At 40.8% G+C, this 21,145-nt stretch overlaps 1 protein-coding gene across 4 annotated transcripts in view; it reads right to left on the reverse strand.

Annotated features, from left to right (window-relative positions):
* The window catches only part of KDM4B (lysine demethylase 4B), a 161,797-nt gene that overhangs the window by 75,881 nt on the left and 64,771 nt on the right, over nucleotides 1-21,145 (reverse strand). For all 4 annotated transcript variants that reach the window (XM_024222205.2, XM_024222208.3, XM_024222213.2 and 1 more), the window contains exons 6-8: nucleotides 10,656-10,705; nucleotides 5,611-5,714; nucleotides 400-537 (exon numbers count right to left, since the gene is read on the reverse strand). In XM_024222205.2, the coding sequence (XP_024077973.1) occupies nucleotides 400-537; nucleotides 5,611-5,714; nucleotides 10,656-10,705 (292 nt within the window). The remainder of the gene's footprint in view (nucleotides 1-399; nucleotides 538-5,610; nucleotides 5,715-10,655; nucleotides 10,706-21,145) is intronic.

The following is a 21,145-nucleotide window of genomic DNA, read 5'->3' on the forward strand; positions in this document are numbered from 1 at the left end:
TTAGTTGGGGTGCCGCAGAAAGCTACCAAACCTATTAAAATGTCTCTTATCAACCTCCCATAAAAACCCATATACCAAAGCACTATTCTCCACAGAATGCAACACACATCTCGCATTCAAGAACTAGGACTTTGGGATTAATTAAAATCCCCTCTCATCCTACCCCCCTATTTTGCAAGTCTCTTCTTCCCCTTCCTAGTTACTGAACTATTCAACTACAGCAGAGGACAATCAAAGGCAACAAGAACAGAACACTTAACTGGTATGTGGAGAGTATATGTTCTCAGCTGGATGATATTTTCATTCTTGTATGCATCTTAATGGACACTTCCACATTCATTTGTATTTAAATCAGCTAAAAGGTAGTAAGAACCCACTCGTCCAAACAAAGGCACTTACTTGCGTAGCCATTTTGCCATAGTCAATCCACCGCAGTGTGGCAAAGTTGGTGGACTCAGCGCAGTTGAAGCCGTGGTTGAATCCCGCGTGGTAGCCGTAAGGAAAAGTGATCATAAACTCTCCAGCCTCTTGGGTGATCTGAGAAAAAATAAAGGAAACAAAGATAAAACTGTGATCCCTTGGGGGATATCTGGTGGCCCCGTGGTTTGAGAACAGGGTTATAAACTTAAGGAAATCTGTGAAAAGTCAACTTTGTCTCTATCCAGCTTCTATGGAGCATTTGTTTGTGTGACAAACAAAGAACAAAACTTTTATTCTAAAGTAGAGAACAGAGAACTGAAAGGGCAGCGGGTGTTCCTGCGGAAGATACATACAGGCATTGGTAGACTAACGGAAAAAGAAAGGAAGTTTGCACAGAGCCTAACCACACTAATTAGCTTCCTACACACAATGTCATCATCCATGCTTATAAATAGTTAATCCTGGTCGATGGAGGAGCAGCCTCTTGGGTAAAAGGTAGAACTAACCCCATTGTATTGTTTTTACAGGGATTAAAATACTTCCATAGAAAAGGACGTTAAAATGGATAGTAGCTGTCAGGGAGCTCTGAATCCTTGTCACTTTAAACCATTCAGTTTAAACACCATCACCTGACTCTCAGGGTAGAGTTTAAAATTATAAAATTGGTCCCAGGGTCTAGCATCCCCAATGCCCTAGAGATCTCTAGACAGTGCGTAGTTTGGCTAATCGTAGCACCAAGTCTACATAAGTGCATGATCTCCAGTTGTCTAGCCATGTTAGAAGGATTAGGCAAAACTGTATTTTCCTCCCAAACATGCCCATAATGTTACTGCTTTCACTTGGAAATGAACCTACCTTTCATGTAGCTTAGCTTGAAACTAATTCACATCATTCACCCACCCCAACACATTAGCCTCATTCCTACCTGTACATGAACAACAAGGCAAACAATAGAAAAAATGACACTATTATTTGCCTACTTATTAATGTGTATTTTGTTTTTAATTTCATCTATGTACACTATTGACTTAAGGAACTGAAGGAAGCTTAAAAAAGTCACAGGAAAAAAAGCTTTAGAGATGACAGCTGCAGTCAGAAAACACTCAAAATTACGTGGTTCCCACAAAAACTAGTGATTTAAAATGACTGGGGAGTAGGGAAGTGTTGAAAATCTGGCTGATCAGATTTATATTATAAAGATACTTAGCACTAGATCAGTGCTTTTACATTAATACAACATCTCAGAAAGGCCGGTGGTAGCATCTCCATCTTAAAGATTGAGAAAGAGGCAAAATTTCATCTGACACTGTCTTTTTAATACAAAAAGTGTTGGCTGATCCTTTACTATTCGAGTAGTTATGTGGCTATCAGTTATACTCAAGATACTTCCTATCAAGAGGAACTCATTAGTTCACAGCCTAAAAAGGATTCTATGAACTTTCATCCATTACTAAAAATATGCCTGGATAATAAAAGATTGCAAGTTAAAAAAAATTCAACCTTTTGAGGCTTCATATGAGATTCAACACAATCATGAAATATCAAAATCAAACAGGAAAAAGAGGGGATGGGGGAAGGAGTGCTAAAGTCAGCCAGGTTCTACAAACACTTATGTTTGAAAAGCTGGACAAAGAAAATATTCCCCCTGTTGCAGATTCCCAGTTCATCCCTTATTTAGCAAAGCCCTACTCAAAATGGTCTTTCTGGTTGTCTCAATGAACAATGCGAACATCCTTTCAAACTAAGAGCTACTGCACCTCAAAACTTAATCCACCACATATTAAACAAATGAAGCACCAGCCAGAAAGGAGGTGGAGGAAAGAGGTTTAAAAAGACAACGTTCAAACTGCTTGCCTTCTTCAGATCACTGGGAGATCAAAGTGTCCAATCTGGACTAAACTGCATTCGAGCAGCATACTGCAGAACACTGGTACTTAAAGGCTGTCATCTGAATAGGACCCTCACCACCAAACAAGAGTTGTATGCTGCACATACAATACTGCTTGCAATATGAATGTCTCTTCCTGTTATGTAAGGATTTTTATTCTTCTCAGCTCACTCGATGTAGGACACAGACAATGCATATGAGGGAACTAAATTAGAGAAGTATCAGAGAGGGACAGACCTGGATCAACGTCTGTGGAAGGATTCAAAAAGGTATTTTTAAAGAAAGTTTCCCACTTCTAATAATGTGGCAATGCTGAGTTTGCACAGAACTGAAATACTAACCCCTTCTTGTCTTTTCAATTCTTTATTTTGATGCAATTAACAGTAAGACTATTACAACAAAAGCTGTTCCAAGAGGATTCTGTGGGTTTTCTGGGTGAGAGAAACTCAAGTCTGGTCTCTACCCAGCTTCACGGAGCATCCTCCCAACCAGCCCCTTCATAAATCAAGGCAAAGCTGCAGATTGTTAAATTAAGAAGGCGGAAAGATTATGTTCCTGTCAGAAAATCTACATCCTGGTGTCTTCATTTCAAGCCCACAGTGTATGTCCTCCATGTCACCGCTGTCAACATTATCCCAACAATAAATTAGAAAGCACTCAAGATGATGGATAGGCCATGTAGAAAAGTAATAACTATTGAGGGAAAGCCAGCACCAACTGCCACTCATGGAGAAAGCCCTGAATTTACTGACTTCTGCAAGAGCTTGCAGAATAAATGGAGAAATCAATAGGGGATTACAGAAATACACATTTTTAATTATTAAAAAGCTCTAGTATTGATCTGCTTTTTTTCCAGAAGTAAATACCATTACAGAGATTTATAAATGTGTGTGTATTCACTTGTTTGAAGTCTGCCAGGAATTTAGATGAAGGGATCCTGCCTGTATTTTTAGAAGAAGAGAAAAAACATTTGTCTTTCCCTGTAAAATACTGTATTTGAAGCTGCTACTTCTGGTTAGGATTCATCCAGAGGTGGGCTGCTCAGACTAAAAAGTCCTCCCCCCAACCCTTCACTGTTAAGGGCCTTTTAGTGAGTGCCTCAGTCATAGGAGGAGAAGGGAAGCTGTTATGAAAGCACATCCCTACCCCTTTCTGCAGGTCAGGCTTCTGAGATTTAGACTGTTAAAAATCCCTCCCCTCCTTTAAAGGGCGCGTTCAGTCTTCAAAACGGTGCTGTTCTTTATGCTGGTCTCTCTTGGCTTTTAATAGAATTCAGTGACAGACTGACTCTGCTAACACTGGCACAAGACAGACTGCCCTCGTATTTCACTGGGTTTTATATATACTCAGTAGAAAGCCTTCTCTGTCGGACACTTGCACATTTTCTTTTCTTCACAAATCAAATTATTTGGGGGAGGGGGACAAGGGATAACAGCTAGGAAGATGGAAAAGCCCTTTCACCAAGCAGTGAATTGGAAATCACTTTCCATATTATCCCTATGATCATGTTGTTCAATACACACTTCTTGGGATCAGTTTAGAGAGAGAGAGAGAGACAGACAGACACCCTTCTTTTACAAACTGTCTTGCAAGAACACCACTAGATATTTGCTTAGTTATTGATCAGAAACCATTCACTTAGGATGTTCTTTAGCCATCAATGTGACTTTTGCACCAACCAGTAAGTAAACGGAAAAGCAGGCATATTGCAACAGTTTTGCGACGCAGAAGACACCATAAGCTGGAAAATGCAACGAACTGAAATTTGGTGGGATTTTTTTTTATATTTAAGTTTTGGACTTTGACAGAGGTAAAAACAATGCCCTAGCAGGCTGCCTGAATGAAATATCAGAAACTATTTCCCCATTTCCTGCTCCTTCTTTGCAGTAGGTCAGCATGACACCGAGGGACACAGTGGCAAATTCCTCTTACTAGAAGATAGTCAAAAAGGTGTACGAGGTTCCTGATTTTTTATTTTCGTCACCATTCTGAGATGCAGCAATGACCAATCTTTAGGCTCAATTCAGCTGATTATGTTCACCGGGACCTGAGCTTCTAAACTCAAAGATATCAGAATAACAATGTGAGAAGCAAGATCTAGAGTTCAACCAATACAAGCGTGCAAAGGAATGCAAAGGAGAAATCCCTAAAACTTAACAGTCAGATTTTCAAAACTCAACTGCCATTTAGGCTCCAAAATAAGCAACCAGGTGCTCTTTTGAAGATCTCTGGACCCACATTTCAAGGTAAGCAGTGGGGACAGTGAATTTCCAAAATTCTTTATCAAAAGGAATAAATAATTCCCCAAACGGCCACTTCTGCATTACCCTCGGACACGCCCCATATTCCCCACATATTGCTCCAGCCCATCCATCTATTTTCTCAAGACAGTGAATTTACACTGTGAGCATCTTAAGAGGATATTCAAATCCCAAGTTTGGGTACTCCCACTGGAGTTTAGCTGTGTAAATCAAGCATTTATGGGCTTCCATTTGAAAGTTGGGCTCCACAAGTGAAAGTATGAAAACGCATTAAGGATTCAAGTTTCCTGACCTCTTATGAACAGCAATTTAATATGGACCAGTGTGCGCAAACTGGGCCCCAGTCAAATGTCTGATGCTGAACCACAGGCGTCACACTGCATCTCACAAGCTTCCACTGCACTGACAGCAAGTCCATCTGAGAAGTCAGATGATTGCACTTCAAATTTCATTCATCACAGCCTTTCGCTAGGAAAAATGAAGCAGCTTCTGGAGCAGCAAATTGAATAAATTCATAGTCTTGACGCTGTACAAGAGCCAGGATCTTTTATTTCCAAACGGATATTAATTCCATCTCAAAGTATCGTGGGGCCTTTCAACTCAGTTCTGTACTCTGTCTCAGACACTAACTCTAGCAAAATCCTTACTTTACTTAGAAGAAAGCATGGTGGCAATATTCTCTTCAGAAACGGGGACGTAAAGAGGATGAAAAAGGACAAAATTAATAAGACACACACACCACCGCCACCTCCACCCTTATGTTTATGCTGGCAGAATGCTTTGGGATGCTCAGATGAAAGATGGTACTCGAGTATAGAAGTACTTTACAAAAATTTGTTTCAGCCAAGCCCTGAATGCTAATTTTTAAACCGCCACCTGGTTTTAACTGATAGTATATATTTTACATAACAATGCATTGAGAAATGAAGTATTCTATTCCCCAGACTGCCTGCCCTGAAACTGTTTCCTTTAAGCAGAGGAGAGCAGCCCCGGGCTGTCAACAAACCTACAGACTTCTCTTAGAACAGCCTCTGTACATACCCGATCAAATGGGATGCCATATTTCTTCAAGATGGAGGGTGAAATGAGGGTCATCTTGTGGCGAAGGAAGGCATCACATCCCTGAGAGCTTCCTGGGAAAAATCCTGTAGAGGGATTCAGAGGAAAACAAAACATCACCACAGGCAGATTTGCCCAGCTAGATACACCCATTAACCAGCAAACAGACAGCAAAAATGTTAATCTGCCCAAACATTTTGTAGACGGTTGAAACAACAGGTATACAATTGCAGGTTGCGGCAGGATAAGTAGCAATGCCCTCATTGCCTAAAAAATAGTGACAGGGACAACAGTGGTCTTAAAATAGCAGTCTAACAAGTATTACCCTTTCGCAAGAGAAGACCAGCCTCCTGAACGCTACTGAAAACTAGAGAGGAAGGGGTACAAGACACCTCATCTTGGGCCATATTGATGCTTTATCAGTGCTCCCCAGAAATACATGATCAGGGGCCTCAAAATTCCAGTGTCAGCCATCTTCCCTGCAACCTATGATTTTCCTGGCCTGAGACCTTAGGATATTCCAACCTGCTACAGGTTATCCACAAAGCACTGCCAATAAGGTTTGCAGCTCAAACATTGTACACTGAGCTCTAGGAAAGTGATTAATAACTAGGATCTCTCACAAATACTGTCTGGTCACTGCCTACATATACTCCCATTTCCAAAAATATAGTGTCTGAAATTTAAGAACAAAACGTTCATCCTCACTCTTAGAAGTTGTCTACCTTATACGGCCCCACAACCACCGTAGTATCGGCGTGCCTCACAATCTTTAATGGATTTAACTTCACAGCACCCCTGTGGGGTAGGAAAGTGCTAGAATCTCTATTTTACAAATGAGGAACTGAGGCACAGAGGCAAAGTGACTTGCTCGAGGTCACATACGGCAATAATTGCTGTACTTCAGAATGATGCCTAGGGCGGGGGTAAAAAGAGAAACAAAACCCCACACATTTAAGAACCGTCCAGTATATTTTATTACTGTTACCCTCATCCTCCCTCCTAGTGCTTGTCACATACATTCGTCTTAAACTGTCTTAAGCCCTTCAGGGCAGGGACCATATCTCCTAATGTTTTTATAGCACCTAGCACCATGGGAACTCCCAAACCTCACCGAGGCCTTCAGGCACTAACAATATAAAAAATAACAAGCCTCAGTAAAGCTTGTCACCCTCCTTGGTTTTCTACTGATGTGCCTGCCCTTTATCCTTCTGGACTTACAACACTACTGCATTGTTCTCAAACTTATTTGATCACACACCCCTTCTTTGCACCTGTAGTACTTTACGCCCTCACCCCTCATGCCACACAAGTACATAGACCAATTAAAAAAAAAATCAACATGCAACTCTCGCTAAATATTAAAGACAGTAAAGCATTGGTTCAAACAGAACCAACAATCCATTGTAATAAGAGCAAAAGCAAAACTGTGATTGTGGTCGGCGCTTACAATGAAATGCACACCATGTTGCAGCAAATGGATTAACACACACACAGAGCAATGACTTTGCATAATGCTAGGCAAGCTTAACAGTCAAATGCACAGCGCCATCTGAGGACCTGGTATGTCTGGAGGAATCAGCTTTGCTAGTTATTCACTGCTGTGGGTAAAATGTGCGCAGCAGTAAGGTCCCCCCCCCAAATGCGTCTCACGTCCCCTTTACAATACATTTTGTGCTTCCAGGGGAGCCCGCCCCCAAGTTTGAGAACCTTTGTTCTAGACAATGTTTCCTATTGCAGATGGCTGATTAAACCAATCCAAATTAGGGGTGGAAGGGGAAACAGCACCATGGGGGGTGGGGGAGGAGATAATATAACCCGAGCCCTGGAAACAAAACTAAATTGATTGAATGTACTGGAGGAGGTTTTAGAAAGTGCAAAGGATTCCTGGATTCCGGCAACATTTTTTTTAAACACACTAAAAGCATTTCAATTAGAATTATGACTGCCTGCCACCCAGTTTGTCGTCCCTCTCTGCAGTTCCTCTTTTTAATGCACAGTTTAAGTGGCTCTCATTAAAGCTACTAATAAAGGAGCACATTTTAAGTGATTAGCACCAATAACGTGGCAACACATTAACGTTCTCTCCATGGGCTCCACAACTCTCCCAGAGAGCCCATTTATAGCTCAGCTATTCATTTTCCATATTAATTGCAAACTCATTTCACTGTACCAAACATCTCCATAATACAGTCCATTGACACACCAGTGGGGGGGAAGGGGGATGTTTAAAAAGTGACATTTTCTTTTCTGAACTAAAGGGATGGTGTAGGTGGGGAATGGGGGGAGTCCAAAATGAAAGACCAGGTCATTAGCAATATAGCATTGGTTTTTGACTCACTGACAGTAAAAAGTATATTACAAAAGAGAATTTGAAAATATCCCTTGGACTTTTTTTAGTCTGGTATAAAATTCCATTTCTATATGACATCTGCATTTATGGGCTTTTTTTTTTTTTTTTGATGGCTGAAATGGTAGTTTCTAGGAAACCTGACATGACCACAGACAAAAATTGTATGATCCATAATTGCTTTGAAGCCCTAATTTCTCAGGTAGTAGTTTTCACCATGTTCTCTCTGTTTATATAGTGTCATTGGTGTACATGGCTCTTAAAAGCCAAGAGAACAAGACTCCCTTCCCCTGGGAAGCCCATACACATTTAGACTAGTCTTGACCCATGATTGGCTTTTTCTGGTATGACATGATCGGTAAAAATGTTAAGACAATCAGTGAGAAATGTTAATATTATAAGTGCATTTTGGTGGTTAGTACCGGATTAAAAACTGAATAGAAAACAGTTTTCCAGACTGTCTATTTTCCCACCCTCTTTTGCATAATGACTGAACAAGGGAGAGACATCTATATGATAATGACTGCTTGAAATCTATAGCTGAAAGCTTGCCTCACTAAATGGAAGATTTGGTTTTTAGTTAGTAATTCCAGAGCAGGGACTTTGGTTGGTACTGACTCCCTCCTCTACAGAGCCATGTGTGCCTATAATATTTGTAAGTACAAAGAGATAGAACTCCATTGGGGGAGGGGGGAGATAAATATCCTTTCTGGAGCCAGTCACTAAAACAAAGGATCTTCCCATGCTAGTCTCCCATTTAAAATCCACACTACTATTACTTCCCAAAATGGCGATGCTATGCTTTATCCACACCAGTGAGGCGCTGGTGCCATAATACACTGGAGGTGGATAACAGCACGTGGGCCGACCTTAGTGGCGTGTCAGGCAGGTGTGTATACACAATAGTGTTTTAGCAGCTGAGGGCGAGAGGCTCTCTGGGAGGCCAGCAAAGTACAAGAGGCCTGGTTGGAAATGGTCCTTGGATATGCATATGCACCCAGTCAGCCTGTTGTCAATTTCACGGGCTCAGTTGGCAGGCAGCTCTTTCGATGTCTGAAGTCTGCAGGGGGTTATGGAATCTAACAAGAGAAGACACCCATTCCTGTAAAACACAGGGATTCCAGGGCGAGCCCTGTAAACGGGGTAATTCCTGGTTTGGAGGGATATAGAGAAGATCTGGGTTAAACCTATAAACCATTGTATCTGAATCAGTGGAGCTCAGGAGAGTAGGGAAGATGCTTTTGTGATCCAATGGCAATGTGAAGGATGTCAGATTTGACCTGCTGATTCTGTTATGGGGCTATTCTTAGTTTCAGTGAGCACAGGCTCTCATGATCACAGAAAAGGCACACAAAATTCTCTCACAGGAACTCTTTAAGGTTATATAGAAGGAGGTGGTAGAAGGAATATAGGATCCCATCAGCAAAGGCCTTTCAAATCTAAGTCATACAGAATAAATGTGATAGGATGCTACCCTTTAAGAATTCTGTGACCATGTTGCAGACATCACTGTTACTTGTCCTCTCCTTTTTCTTTACATATTAATAAACTAACATTTCTCATCTGTTCTACCTTCCTCTTTTAAGCGATTCTAAAAAGAGTGGAAAACTGGATGAACTGTCACTGGGAAGACTAGAGTACACATTTAAGAGCAGAACATGAAGGGAACTCTTTTCATGGTATTAAGCATAAGGTTACTACATGGCACTTGGCTGGGAAAGACCTATTAAATTGAAAGGATACAGTGCTTTGTGGGACCCAGCTCTGTCGATGTTTGAGCTCTGACTCCACAATGCACTTGAGAAAACTTACACTTGAACATCACTTGGCTATATCAAACTCTATTCCTTGCTACCCTTCCCCATTCTGTTTCCTTATTTTTAATCAGATGAAAATAACTGGCTCTAGAATATAGCACACTCAGGAAGAGCGCGCCCCATTGTTGCAGTTAGCGTTGGTTGTGTCCCCGCATCTTTTTATTTTTTAACATGAAGTTTATTATAAGGAGAGAATCTGTCCAGTAAACAGTAACAGGAATGCCACCAAAGAGGCTATGCATGTCATTACACACATCATGAAGAGAGAACTCCAATAATTATAGCCCCTGTATCCACCATTACTCAGTTTGTAAGCACTTCTTTTAAATTAAAAATGCTCAGCAACAATCAATACAAATGCAGTTTGTATTTAACAGACTTATGAGGGTAGCAAAAAAAAAAATACTACAATACTCTCCTTCAGAGTTTCTCCTAGCAGTAGGGGAAGGGAAGCTGCCATAGAAGCTCTAGTGATGGCCCTCCACATAAAGGGATCAGTAGAGCTCTCATCTCACCAAGGCAGGCTTTAACATGGCATCAGTTGCACATGGAGATGCAAGCTGGGTTTCTGATTGAAATTCATGCCCAGGACAACCGAGTGGTTTGGTCTCAAAAGCTCAAAATGAAAGGTTTTTTTCATCAGTTTTAGTCTGGCCTTGGTATGTCAGGAGAGTGTGGCTATGAAAAGCCAGCTGCACCAGTATTTACTGTTTACAGAACTAGTGATGAGACAACAAGGTTTCAGCCCTCAACAGCAACGACTCTGGGTCTAGTACAGCCAATGCAAATTCATTGCACAGCTCTAAACTACATTCAGTCTCAGCAACAGCAACATTAACAAAGCGGCAGCTAAAGCTTACCTTTTGCCAGGCGTTCCAATCGCTTGCCGTGTTCTGGTGGTATGGCATACCTAGGGAAAAAACAAAGTACTCATCAGGAAAATAAATGCCATATCTCAAATCAGAATACAGTCTCAGAATGGAAACAGATGGGGGCGAATGTCATCACTACTATAGTTCAGCCCCAATCTGCAAATGAAAGGAGGAAGTACAAACAAAAAAATGTAGAAGTGTGAAAGGTATTGATAAAAACATGAATACAATTCTAGGAGGAAAGCCAGATTGTAACTGAAGGAGCTGAAGTTCTTGGCAACTTCATAAGAGTTCTTTTTTTCTGCAGTATTATTATTATGTAGCATCACAAGATGTCACAGAGAGTGACTCATAAGCTAGAAGAGAAAGGTTTTAAATTAGATTTAATGAGGTAAAATGGTGATACAATGCAGCAAAGCCCAGGAGTAAACAAGTATGGAGAATGAATTAAATTTTCTTTAGTAGAAAAGTTGCATACAAGATAAAACTGAACTTAACTGATAAGAAACTCTAGGCTAAATATCTACTTTATGAATGTAGATGGCCTTTATCGAAGTAGTATCTAGGCACTCAGCATAGGCAAAAGTTCAGCAGAACATATGGGACAGGAGCCCAGTAATTTATATGCTTATTTTTGATCTAAGAGATTGTCCCAAGGGTTACAAAATCCTCTATTCAAACAGAAGAGAGGATGGTTCAGTTCTAAGTACTTACCTGTTCCTTAGCCAAATATCATCAATGGCTACACAGAGCTAGAAATGGGCCTCTCCTCTCTTGGGAAAGGGGCAGAGAGGGCCACAATAGATACTTAATATCTGTACTACCACCAAAAACATTAAAAGAACATTAAGGTCACAGTCACAAAGTCAATCGTTTAGAAGTTATGAAGTGCCACAATTTCGGTTGCCTATGCTGGTTAAAGTTTGGCAAAATTATAGGCAACTGAAAACTGTGTCTTATAATAGGAAGAGTTGGGCAATCCTAATAAGCAGTGCTACCAGCTCTACCTATTATGGGGACTCTCAATTACATTAGAAAGACTACATTCCTTCTAGAGGCCAGCCCCCTTCATATTGTTCCTCAGTTCTAAGACAAGAGTCATTTATCCAGACTGCAAAGAGTAACAGGAGGGAAGTCATATTTCAAACTTCCTTTGTATAAAACCAAAGTGAATTTCCGCATATAGCAATCTGGAGGTGCATGATCTAATGGAGAGAGGATAACAGGCGGTGCTTCAAGATTTAGCCTCTAAGCTGATTTAAACTGGAAGCTTAAAAAAAAAAAAAAAAACAATTTTCCAAGAAAAACACCATGTAGCATTTAATATTACAGAATAAGATATTAATGTGCTCCCAGTACCTTTTGACAGCACTTTAAATTGTATAATTATCAAACATTTCATTTGTCTTGGATAAAGCTAGTAGCTTTTCTTTTTAAATGGCCATTTATCACTTACATAAAAGTGATAAAAATAATCCTAATCCAAAACTCCTTTGTGGGATTATGTCCCTTAAATATGGGAAATGAAACATTCCATTCCTTCTGGGAAAATACTGAAGGATTGGGAAAGAACTAATTTATGTCTACAAGGCTGCTGCTGATTAATGTAATATCCCCAGTTTACAATGCTACTTTCACTTAATTAGTGCCTGTAATTGGGAGTTGTAAAGATAAGATTAATTGAATCCAGAGGATGTTAAAAGTTTAATACATTGAAACATGGTCATTGTGTTATCTGAAACTGCAGCCTGCAAGAAGCTGAGCTGAGTCCATGGAGAGCCTGAATAAGAGTTGCTTGGATAGGAGCACAGCAGAACTGAATTTCCAGTGCGCTCAAAAAACTAAAGCGTAAACATCTATAGGTCAACATCCCCGCCACCACCACAAAACTCACAGGTGCACACAGTGCAACAATTGGTTCAAAATTTATAAAACTTTTTACTCTGATCAGACTACTGCAAAGAAGAGGTGCTGTGCCATCTTACAGATTTACTCTTGGCAAGCAACAAAATCGGTCACAGGGTGGAATTAAAAGCAGGCCAAATTTTGCCTTCAGTTACACTCAACACAATCCCACTGAATTCAGTAGGGTTGCACTGATGTGTTTGTAGCGGGAATTTGGCCAACTATGTTTTAAGACCAAAAAAGAGGAAAACTTTTCCTTTCAACTGTAAGTACTGTGCAGATTTGAGCTAACAAAGCCTATATGATCAGACATGAAATTATCAATCAAAAGGCAGAAGAAAAAGGAGGTGACAGAAAGATTAGAAATGGCCACAATCAGAAGAATTACTGTAATTATATCAGTGAAAGGTCTGGCCATCATAGATGGCCTAATAATGACATTATCCTCCTGCATTCACTTAGCTAGCACTATGAAAAATGGCAATTGCTTTAGGGATAAAATCTTTGACAGATGTAGCTGAAAAAAACACTACCGTTCAATAGCAGCTGCTGTAACCTCTTTCAGGTACTGTACCCATAGCTTGGACTCTGGTCAACAACAGAACGTTTTTAATTTCCAAGACAGATGCTTTACTATACACCATCTCTGCAGGTAGAACAGGATTACTTTCTGTACATGATCCTCTTCCTCATGGCACATGCATCACTTTAACACTTGGAGATTTCTACCTAGTGCTAAACAGTAATTTAATTTCACATTTAAAGCACTCTAGTTCTCATGCTGAGAGACAGATAGCTTTGATGTTTGTCCTCAGGTTAAAACATCAAAATGTCATGGAAAATCAAAATACTAATTCATTAACCTCAGGATGAGGTGTCAAAACAAAGGGAGATGTCAACTGCCCAGAAACAGAAAGCTGGTCTACACTGAAAAGTTACATCGGCATAGCTGTCTCTCTCAGGGGTGTGAAAATCCACCCCTTGAGAGATGAAGTTAAGCTCAATGGAAGAATTTTTCCGTCAACCTAGCTACAGCCTCTCGGGGAGGTAGATAGCCTTATTACAGCAATGGGAAGGTAGGTAATGGCTACACTACCGCGGTAAGTCGACCTACGCTATGCAACTCCAGCTACGTGAATAACGTAGCTGGAGTCGACGTACCTTAGGTTGAGTTACCGCAAGGTCTACACCGCGGGAGGTCAACGGGAGAAACTCTCCCGTCAACTTACCTTACTCTTCTCGTTGGGGGTAGAGTACAGGGTTCGACTGGAGAGCGATCTGCTGTCAATTTGGCGGATCTTCACTAGACCCGCTAAATCGACCGCCAGTGGATCAGTCTCAGCCCCTCGATCCCAGCTGTAGTGTAGACACAGCCGTAAGTGTCTACACTGAAGTGCTACAGCAGTGCAGCTACAGTGCTGCCGCTGTAGTGTTTTAAGTGTAGACATAGACATAGCTTCTGCTAGTTGCTCCAAAACCCCTTCAGCATTGCAGGATTTATTCATCTGACCAATAAGTGGCCACAGCAAGTTTTGAGAGATAACAGTCGTACACTTCTATCATCTCTCTAGTTTTCTGCTTTGGTGGACCAGTTGCCTCCACCTCTCTAGAGAATCATCCTGTAGGACACACAGGTTAACAGTAAGAGATGGCCATTTATTTTAGAGCAAAATGGGCCTGTTTTTTTATGTTGGCAACTCGTGGGTCCTAAAGCAACTCTCACTGAAGGTATGAAGACAAGTAAGTGTATTTAGCATAATGTCTTTGTGTCTGGCACTCTATAAAGATCTTATTAGACCTTTCCCAGAACAGGGACAATTCCATTCCCTGTGTCTTCCTTTGCAAGCCACACATACCAATCATGAGTTAAAATTACATGTCTCTTCTGGCCACTGAACTAGCTAATTCTATTATGGGCAGATGCAGATAGCAAGAGACAGACAGGAAGGGTTTCATTAAACCCTCTAATCAAAAGTAACTCCAAATAAAGTGTTGGAGTTCTGAATGTGCGCTTCTTTCAGGAATAAGATGTGTCAACAGATAGAGTCCTGCATTGACAATTAAGGGAATTGGTCCCCTCAACAGCAGTGTGCAATCTAATAAAATCATAGAAATGTAGGGCTGAAAGGGATCTTGAAAGATCATCCAGTCCAGCCCCATGCACAGAGGCAGGACCTAGACCATCCCTGACAGGTGTCTGTCTAACCTGTTGTTAAAAACCTCTTGATGACGGGGATTCCACAACCTCTCTTGGGGCTGGTCTACACGGGGGGAGGAGGGGGAAAGAGGAGATCGATCTAAGATACGCAACTTCAGCTACGTGAATAGCGTAGCTGAAGTCGAAGAATCTTAGATCAATTTACCTGGGGTCCACACGGCGCGGGATTGACGGCCGCGGCTCCCCCGTCGACTCCGCTACCGCCGCTCGGGGATCGATATATCGCGTCTTAACAATCCCCGATAAATCGATCGCTACCCGCCGATACGGCGGGTAGTCTGGACGTACCCTTGGAAGCATATTCCATTGCTTCACTATTCATAGAATCATAGAATATCAGGGTTGGAAGGGACCTCAGGAGGTCATCTAGTCCAACCCCCTGCTCAAAGCAGGACCAATTCCCAACTAAATCATCCCAGCAAGGGCTTTGTCAAGCCAGGCCTTAAAAACCTCCAAGGAAGGAGACTCCACCACCTCCCTAGGTAACGCATTCCAGTGCTTCACCACCCTCCTAGTGAAATAGTGTTTCCTAATATCCAACCTAGACCTCCCCCACTGCAACTTGAGACCATTGCTCCTTGTTCTGTCATCTGCCACCATTGAGAACAGCCGAGTTCCATCCTCTTTGGAACCCCCCTTCAGGTAGTTGAAGGCTGCTATCAAATCCCCCCTCATTCTTCTCTTCATATAGTTAGGAAAATTTTCCTAATATCTAACTTAAATCTCCCTTGCTGCAACATAATCCTATTATTTCTTGTCCTGCCTTCAGTGGACATGCTAACCATCATCTTTATAACAGCCCTTAACGTATTTGAAAACTATTTTCAGGTCACACTTCATTCGTCTTTTCTCAAGACTAAACATTCAGTTTCTTAAATCTTTTCTCATAGGGCAGGTTTTCTAAACCTTTTATCATTTGTGTTGCTCTCCTGTGGACAAACCAGACAGATTCCAGATCTTTCTTAAAGAGTGGTACAACACTCCAGATGAGCCCTCAGCATTGCTGAGTACAGCAGGTCAATTACCCCCTGTGGTCTTATATACAACAATCCTATTAATACACCCCAGAATGATGATAAACTTTGCAACTGCATCACATTGTTGGCTCATATTCTATTTGTGATCCACTATAACCTCCAGATCCCCTTCAGCAGTACTACCGCCTAGACAGTTATTCCCAATTTTATAGTTGTTGGTTTGATTTTTCCTTCCTAAATGTAATATTTTGTTTTTATTTGCATTTCATCTTGTTCATATCAAACCAATTTTCCAATTTGTCACAGTCATTTTGGATTCTAATCCTGTCCTGCGAAGTCCTAGCACCCCCTCCTAGTTTGGTATCATCTGCAAATTTTATGAGGACACTCTCCACTCCTTTATCCAAGTCATTAATCAAAATATAGAATAGTACTGGATTTAGGACAGACCCCTGTGGGACCCCACTAGATATATCCCCAGTTTGACAGCAAACCATTGATAACTCCTCTGACTACACTCTTTCAATCAGTTCTGCACCCGCCTTACAGTAATTTAATCTAGGTCACATTTCACAAGTTTGTTATAAGAATGTTGTGAGACAATGTTTAAAGTCTTACTAAAAATAAAGATATATTGTGTCTAGAGTTCTGCCTCCCACCCCATCCGCTAGGCCAGTAAACCTGTCAAAAGAGGAAACTAGGTTGGTTTGGCATGATTTGTTCTTAACAAATCAATGCTGGCTATTACTTATAACCCTATTATTTTCAAGGCGCTTACAAATCGATTGTTTAAAAACGTGTTCCAGTATCTTTCCAGGTATCAGTCAGGCTGACTGGACTATAATTCTCTGGATCCTTTTTGTTCCCTTTTTAAAGGCAGGTACTATGTATGCCCTTCTTCAGACAATTGGGACTACTCCCATCCTCCATGGAATTCTCAAAGATAATTGCTAACAGTTTTGAGATTGCTTCAGCTAAGTTCCTTACGTACCCTAGGATGAACTTCATCAGGACCTTCTGACTTGAATACATCTAACTAAGTGATCTTTAATCTGTTCTTTCCCTACTTTGGCATGTGGTCCTTCTCCTTTGTTGTTAATATTATGTTAAGTATCTGGTCACAATTAATCTTTTTAGTGAAGACTGAAGCAAAATAGACAACAAATATCTTAGCCTTCTTGATATGATCAGTTATTAGCTCTCCTGCCCTGCTAAGTAGTGGACCTACACTTACCTTTGTCTTTCTGTTGCACCTAACATATTTATACAACCTCCTCTTATTGCCTTTTAGGTCCCTTTTTAGGTGTAACTCATTTCATACCTTTGCCTTTCTAATCTTGCCCCTACATGCTTGTGTTATTCTTTTGTACCCAATCCTTAGCGATTTGACCATGTTTCCACTTTCTGTAGCATTCCTTCTTTTCAGGTCATTTAAGAGCTTCTGATGCAGACATATTGGCCCCTATTCCTAACTGTCCTTCACATTGGGATAGTTTGCTGTTGTGCCATTAATACTGTCTCAGAGAAACTGACAGCTCTCCTGAACTACTTTTCCCCTTTGATTTTCCTCCCATGGGACCTTACCTATCAGTTCTTTGAAATTACTGAAGTCTGCATTTTTGAAGTCTATTTTCCTTATTCTGCAGCTCTCACTCCTTCCTTTCCTTAGAATCATGAAGTTTATCATTGGATGTTCACTTTCACCCAAATGGCCTTCAACCTTCAAACCCATTAATCAGAATCAAGTCTAAAACAGCTGCCCCTCTGGTTATTTCCTCCACCTTCTGAAACATGAAGTTTTTCCCGTAGACATTTTGTGTTTTGCTTTATTACTTTTCCAACAGATATCTGGGTAGTTAAAATTCTCCATTACTATCAGTCTTGTTTTTTTGATATTTCTGTTACTTGTTCTAGAAATGCCTCATCCTCCACCTCCTCCTAATTTGGTCGTCTATAGTAGAATCTTACCATGACATTGATCCTGGTTTTTTTCCCCCCCTTTCAAGTGGTCTGCCTCACCTCCTTCTGGACCTCAGAACAAATATTCTTGATGTATAATGCAAACCTCCTCCCTTTTTTCTCTGCCTGTCCTTCCTGAATAAGCTATACCCCTTCTGAACCAATATTCCAGTCATGAGATTTATCCCATTATCAGTGATGCCAATTAAGTCATAATTTAGTTTCTATATTAATACTTCCAGTTCTTCCTGTTTATTCCCCATACTCCTTGCATTTGTGCATAGACATCTGAGATGTTGAACAGATTTCCCCATTTTCTCTTTGGTTGCTCTTATGTCCCTAGTGTAATTTTCCATTCCTCAGCCCAACCCCCAACATCTAGCCCTCTGTTAAGGTTGCTTTTTTGTTACTTATCTGTGCAGCTTCTCTGATTTGTCCCCTTTTGTCCACTCAATCAACCCATCAGTCTAAGGCTTCAGAGCTGTTTCACCTGGATTCTATTCTTTCAGAGGTGAAATTTCTGCACTCTGTATCAGATAGCAGCAGAATATATGTTCCTTCATCTTTTGGAAAGTTGTAAACTGAGACAGATGCACCTTGAAAAAAAGCTGCTATTTAAAATTAAGTAGTAGTAGTGGGATTGTGTTTAGGTAGCTAGAACTTAAAGTTCTTGAAAGGAGAAAATGAAAGAAAAAAAGTTCTCTCTTTCAGAAATTCTTCTTCAAATAAGGGGCATTCTCCAAGATATACACAACTGGAGTGAAAATCTGTGAGAAGGACAAGAACTGGAAGAAAATCCAGGATGAGCATGGAAAGGTGAAGGAGCTGGTTTGCTCAGTTCTTTAAAGTATTAAGAACACATCTCTGTTTCAGTATTTTGACTGTCTAAATGTATTGTGTCCAAAAGGTGCCATATCTTTATGGTTATGTCCTTTGTTTATTGTACAGGTACAACACAGGAAGGAGAAGTGCGAACTTCTCCACACTGTTCCATCAATGTGCTTCAATCCTGACTTGCCAGAGCCTGTTTTTAGGGATGAAAGGGGAGCTCAGTTTCTATGTCAATTCAGTTGTTGGTTCTTCTGTTGAGGCTGCCAGAAAGATTAGTGCCAGTTAGTCCTCACCTGTCCACTCCCAACTCCATTGAAACCCAAACTTTTGTCACACAGGCCACTAAAATCTGCAACTTGGTAACTTACAGCCAAATTCAACATGGGTTAGCAGTGAAATGCTCACCCTGAGATAAAAGATTCTACCCATTACCATTCCTCTGAACCGTCTAGTCTCTGAAGTTTTGATACAAATTTTACTAGTTTTCTTGTACATAAAGGTTCCTTTTTATGCAATTATCTCTGGAGTTGTAGTTATTCCCTATTCTTCCTTAGAGCTTACTATTTGTATTGTTATAATGCTTACAGCCCCATCAGGGACCAGGACCCCATTGTACAAGGTCTTGAACACACAAGAGACATATTCCCTGTCCCAAGGAACTTAAGGGCTTGTCTACACCAAGCAGCTTTTAGCGACAGGGCTGTGTCGACACAGCCTTGTTGCTAAGTCAGTGTGTGTAAACGCCTGTCAGCACTTTTGCAGACAAAATACTTCCACCCCCGCGAGCGGCATTCAGTTTGTTGGCAGGAGAGCGCTCCTGCCAACAAAGCCGCGTTCACGCTGCCACTTGCCATGGCAAAAAACTCGTGTCTTTCCGGGGGTGAGGGTGCTTTTTTAAGCACCCGTGAAAGACAAAAGTTGTGTCGACAACTTGGCAGTGTAGACAAAGCCTAAGTTTCACCTTACCCTTTTGACTTATTATGCTTCTCACAATCCCACATCTTTCCTCTAGCAACTGTAGCGCCAAGTTACAGGAAAAATTAAAAATAGCGCACAGTCTTAAGGAAACAAGATCAAAATAAACCTGCTTTAATGCAATGGTTATAGCTGCTTGGTGAAAACTCCACTATTTTGTATCTGTATTGTTTATTTTCCCTCACTGATAAGTATTTACAGTTGTTAGTACTGACTTTTTCCTTGTTGTCTGCAGCTCTCACTGTTCTGAGCTCTCCAGTTCACTATGCAGTGTAATTCTCTCCTCCTGAGTATTTTTTCTACCCCTTCAATTATGAACATGGTTGAATTTATTTAAAAAAAAAGTCAGACAGACAAAAAGCAGATTTACAAGGGGCAGACAAAAAGAACGAGGAGTACTTGTGGCACTTTAGAGACTAACACATTTATTTGAGTATAAGCTTTCGTGGGCTAAAGCCCACTTCATCAGACAGGTACTGAGATTTTTAGTTTATCTGACCAAAAGAACCCCTGGTATCCTGAAAGGATCCTGAGCTGAGCTATAATCAGCAGGAAGTATCATTCTTGACAATTATCAGATGCTTCACTATTGACAGAAGCAGCTTTGTGAATAGCTCACACGGAGTACAACCAAAAGTTAAGGGAATAATCAGCCTAACTTTGATCTAACCTTGATATGATGCTACACTGAGCCATTACAGATTAGGGAGCAGGGATTTTCCACTCTGCACTGAACAGCTTCAAAACTAAACAGAAGGGATGGTGGCAGCATAAACTATTTTAATAACCCTCAATAAGAACCACCCCTTTTTATAGACTGATTCTGCTCTTGAGAAGACAACTGAGGGGACTCAAAAGGGATCACTGAAATGGTCTCAGTTTTACCCAGTGTAGCAAGATGAAAGAGATCTCCTCCCAACCATTGCTTCAGGATTCCAGAATATCTTATTAAAGCTCGTTCTAATGTGGTGTTCAGAGTCATAGGGTCTCCCCAAAACCTGATTCTGGCCTCATTTATTGACAAAAAATACAGGATCTCAGGTTCAGGAGGTGCTCACTCAAATGCTGAAGTTGTGTTAGACTGTCATTGTGACGTTGCAGTCTATATGGTTTTATAAAAATATGATAAGTGAATATAATGTAACTGGGATATGCTTCATGCAAAAGGTCTCTTGTTAAGGTATCATTACAAAGCTTATAATCTACTGAATGTGATCATCCTAGTTGTATAAATGTACCACTCTTGTATCTAAAACTAGAAATATAAAATATAACTGAGGGCCTATTGTAATTATGCAATGGTGTGGGCCATTAAAGGTGGTTTGGAATCTTGATGATTCCCATTAACCAGAACCATTGTCTGCAGATGGCTCTGTTTTACCAGTAAGTCTTCCTGTATATGTGTGTGCTGGCAAGTGGGTAATGAAGTCTTGCAGTGACATGTGATCATGTCACCTGAACTGGAATCCATCTTTAACCTGGTGCTTTTCCAGTGAGGGGGGGTGGAAACCCAGAGGAACAAAGGGTTCCCGCCTTATGCAAAAGATATATAAAGGGGTGGAACAGAACAAAGAGAGAGAGGAAAGCCATCATGAAAAATCCCCTAGCTACCA

This window comes from Terrapene carolina, unplaced genomic scaffold (assembly GCF_002925995.2).
Source record: "Terrapene carolina triunguis isolate 2854851 unplaced genomic scaffold, T_m_triunguis-2.0 Scaffold194, whole genome shotgun sequence".
Taxonomy (NCBI): domain Eukaryota; kingdom Metazoa; phylum Chordata; order Testudines; family Emydidae; genus Terrapene; species Terrapene triunguis.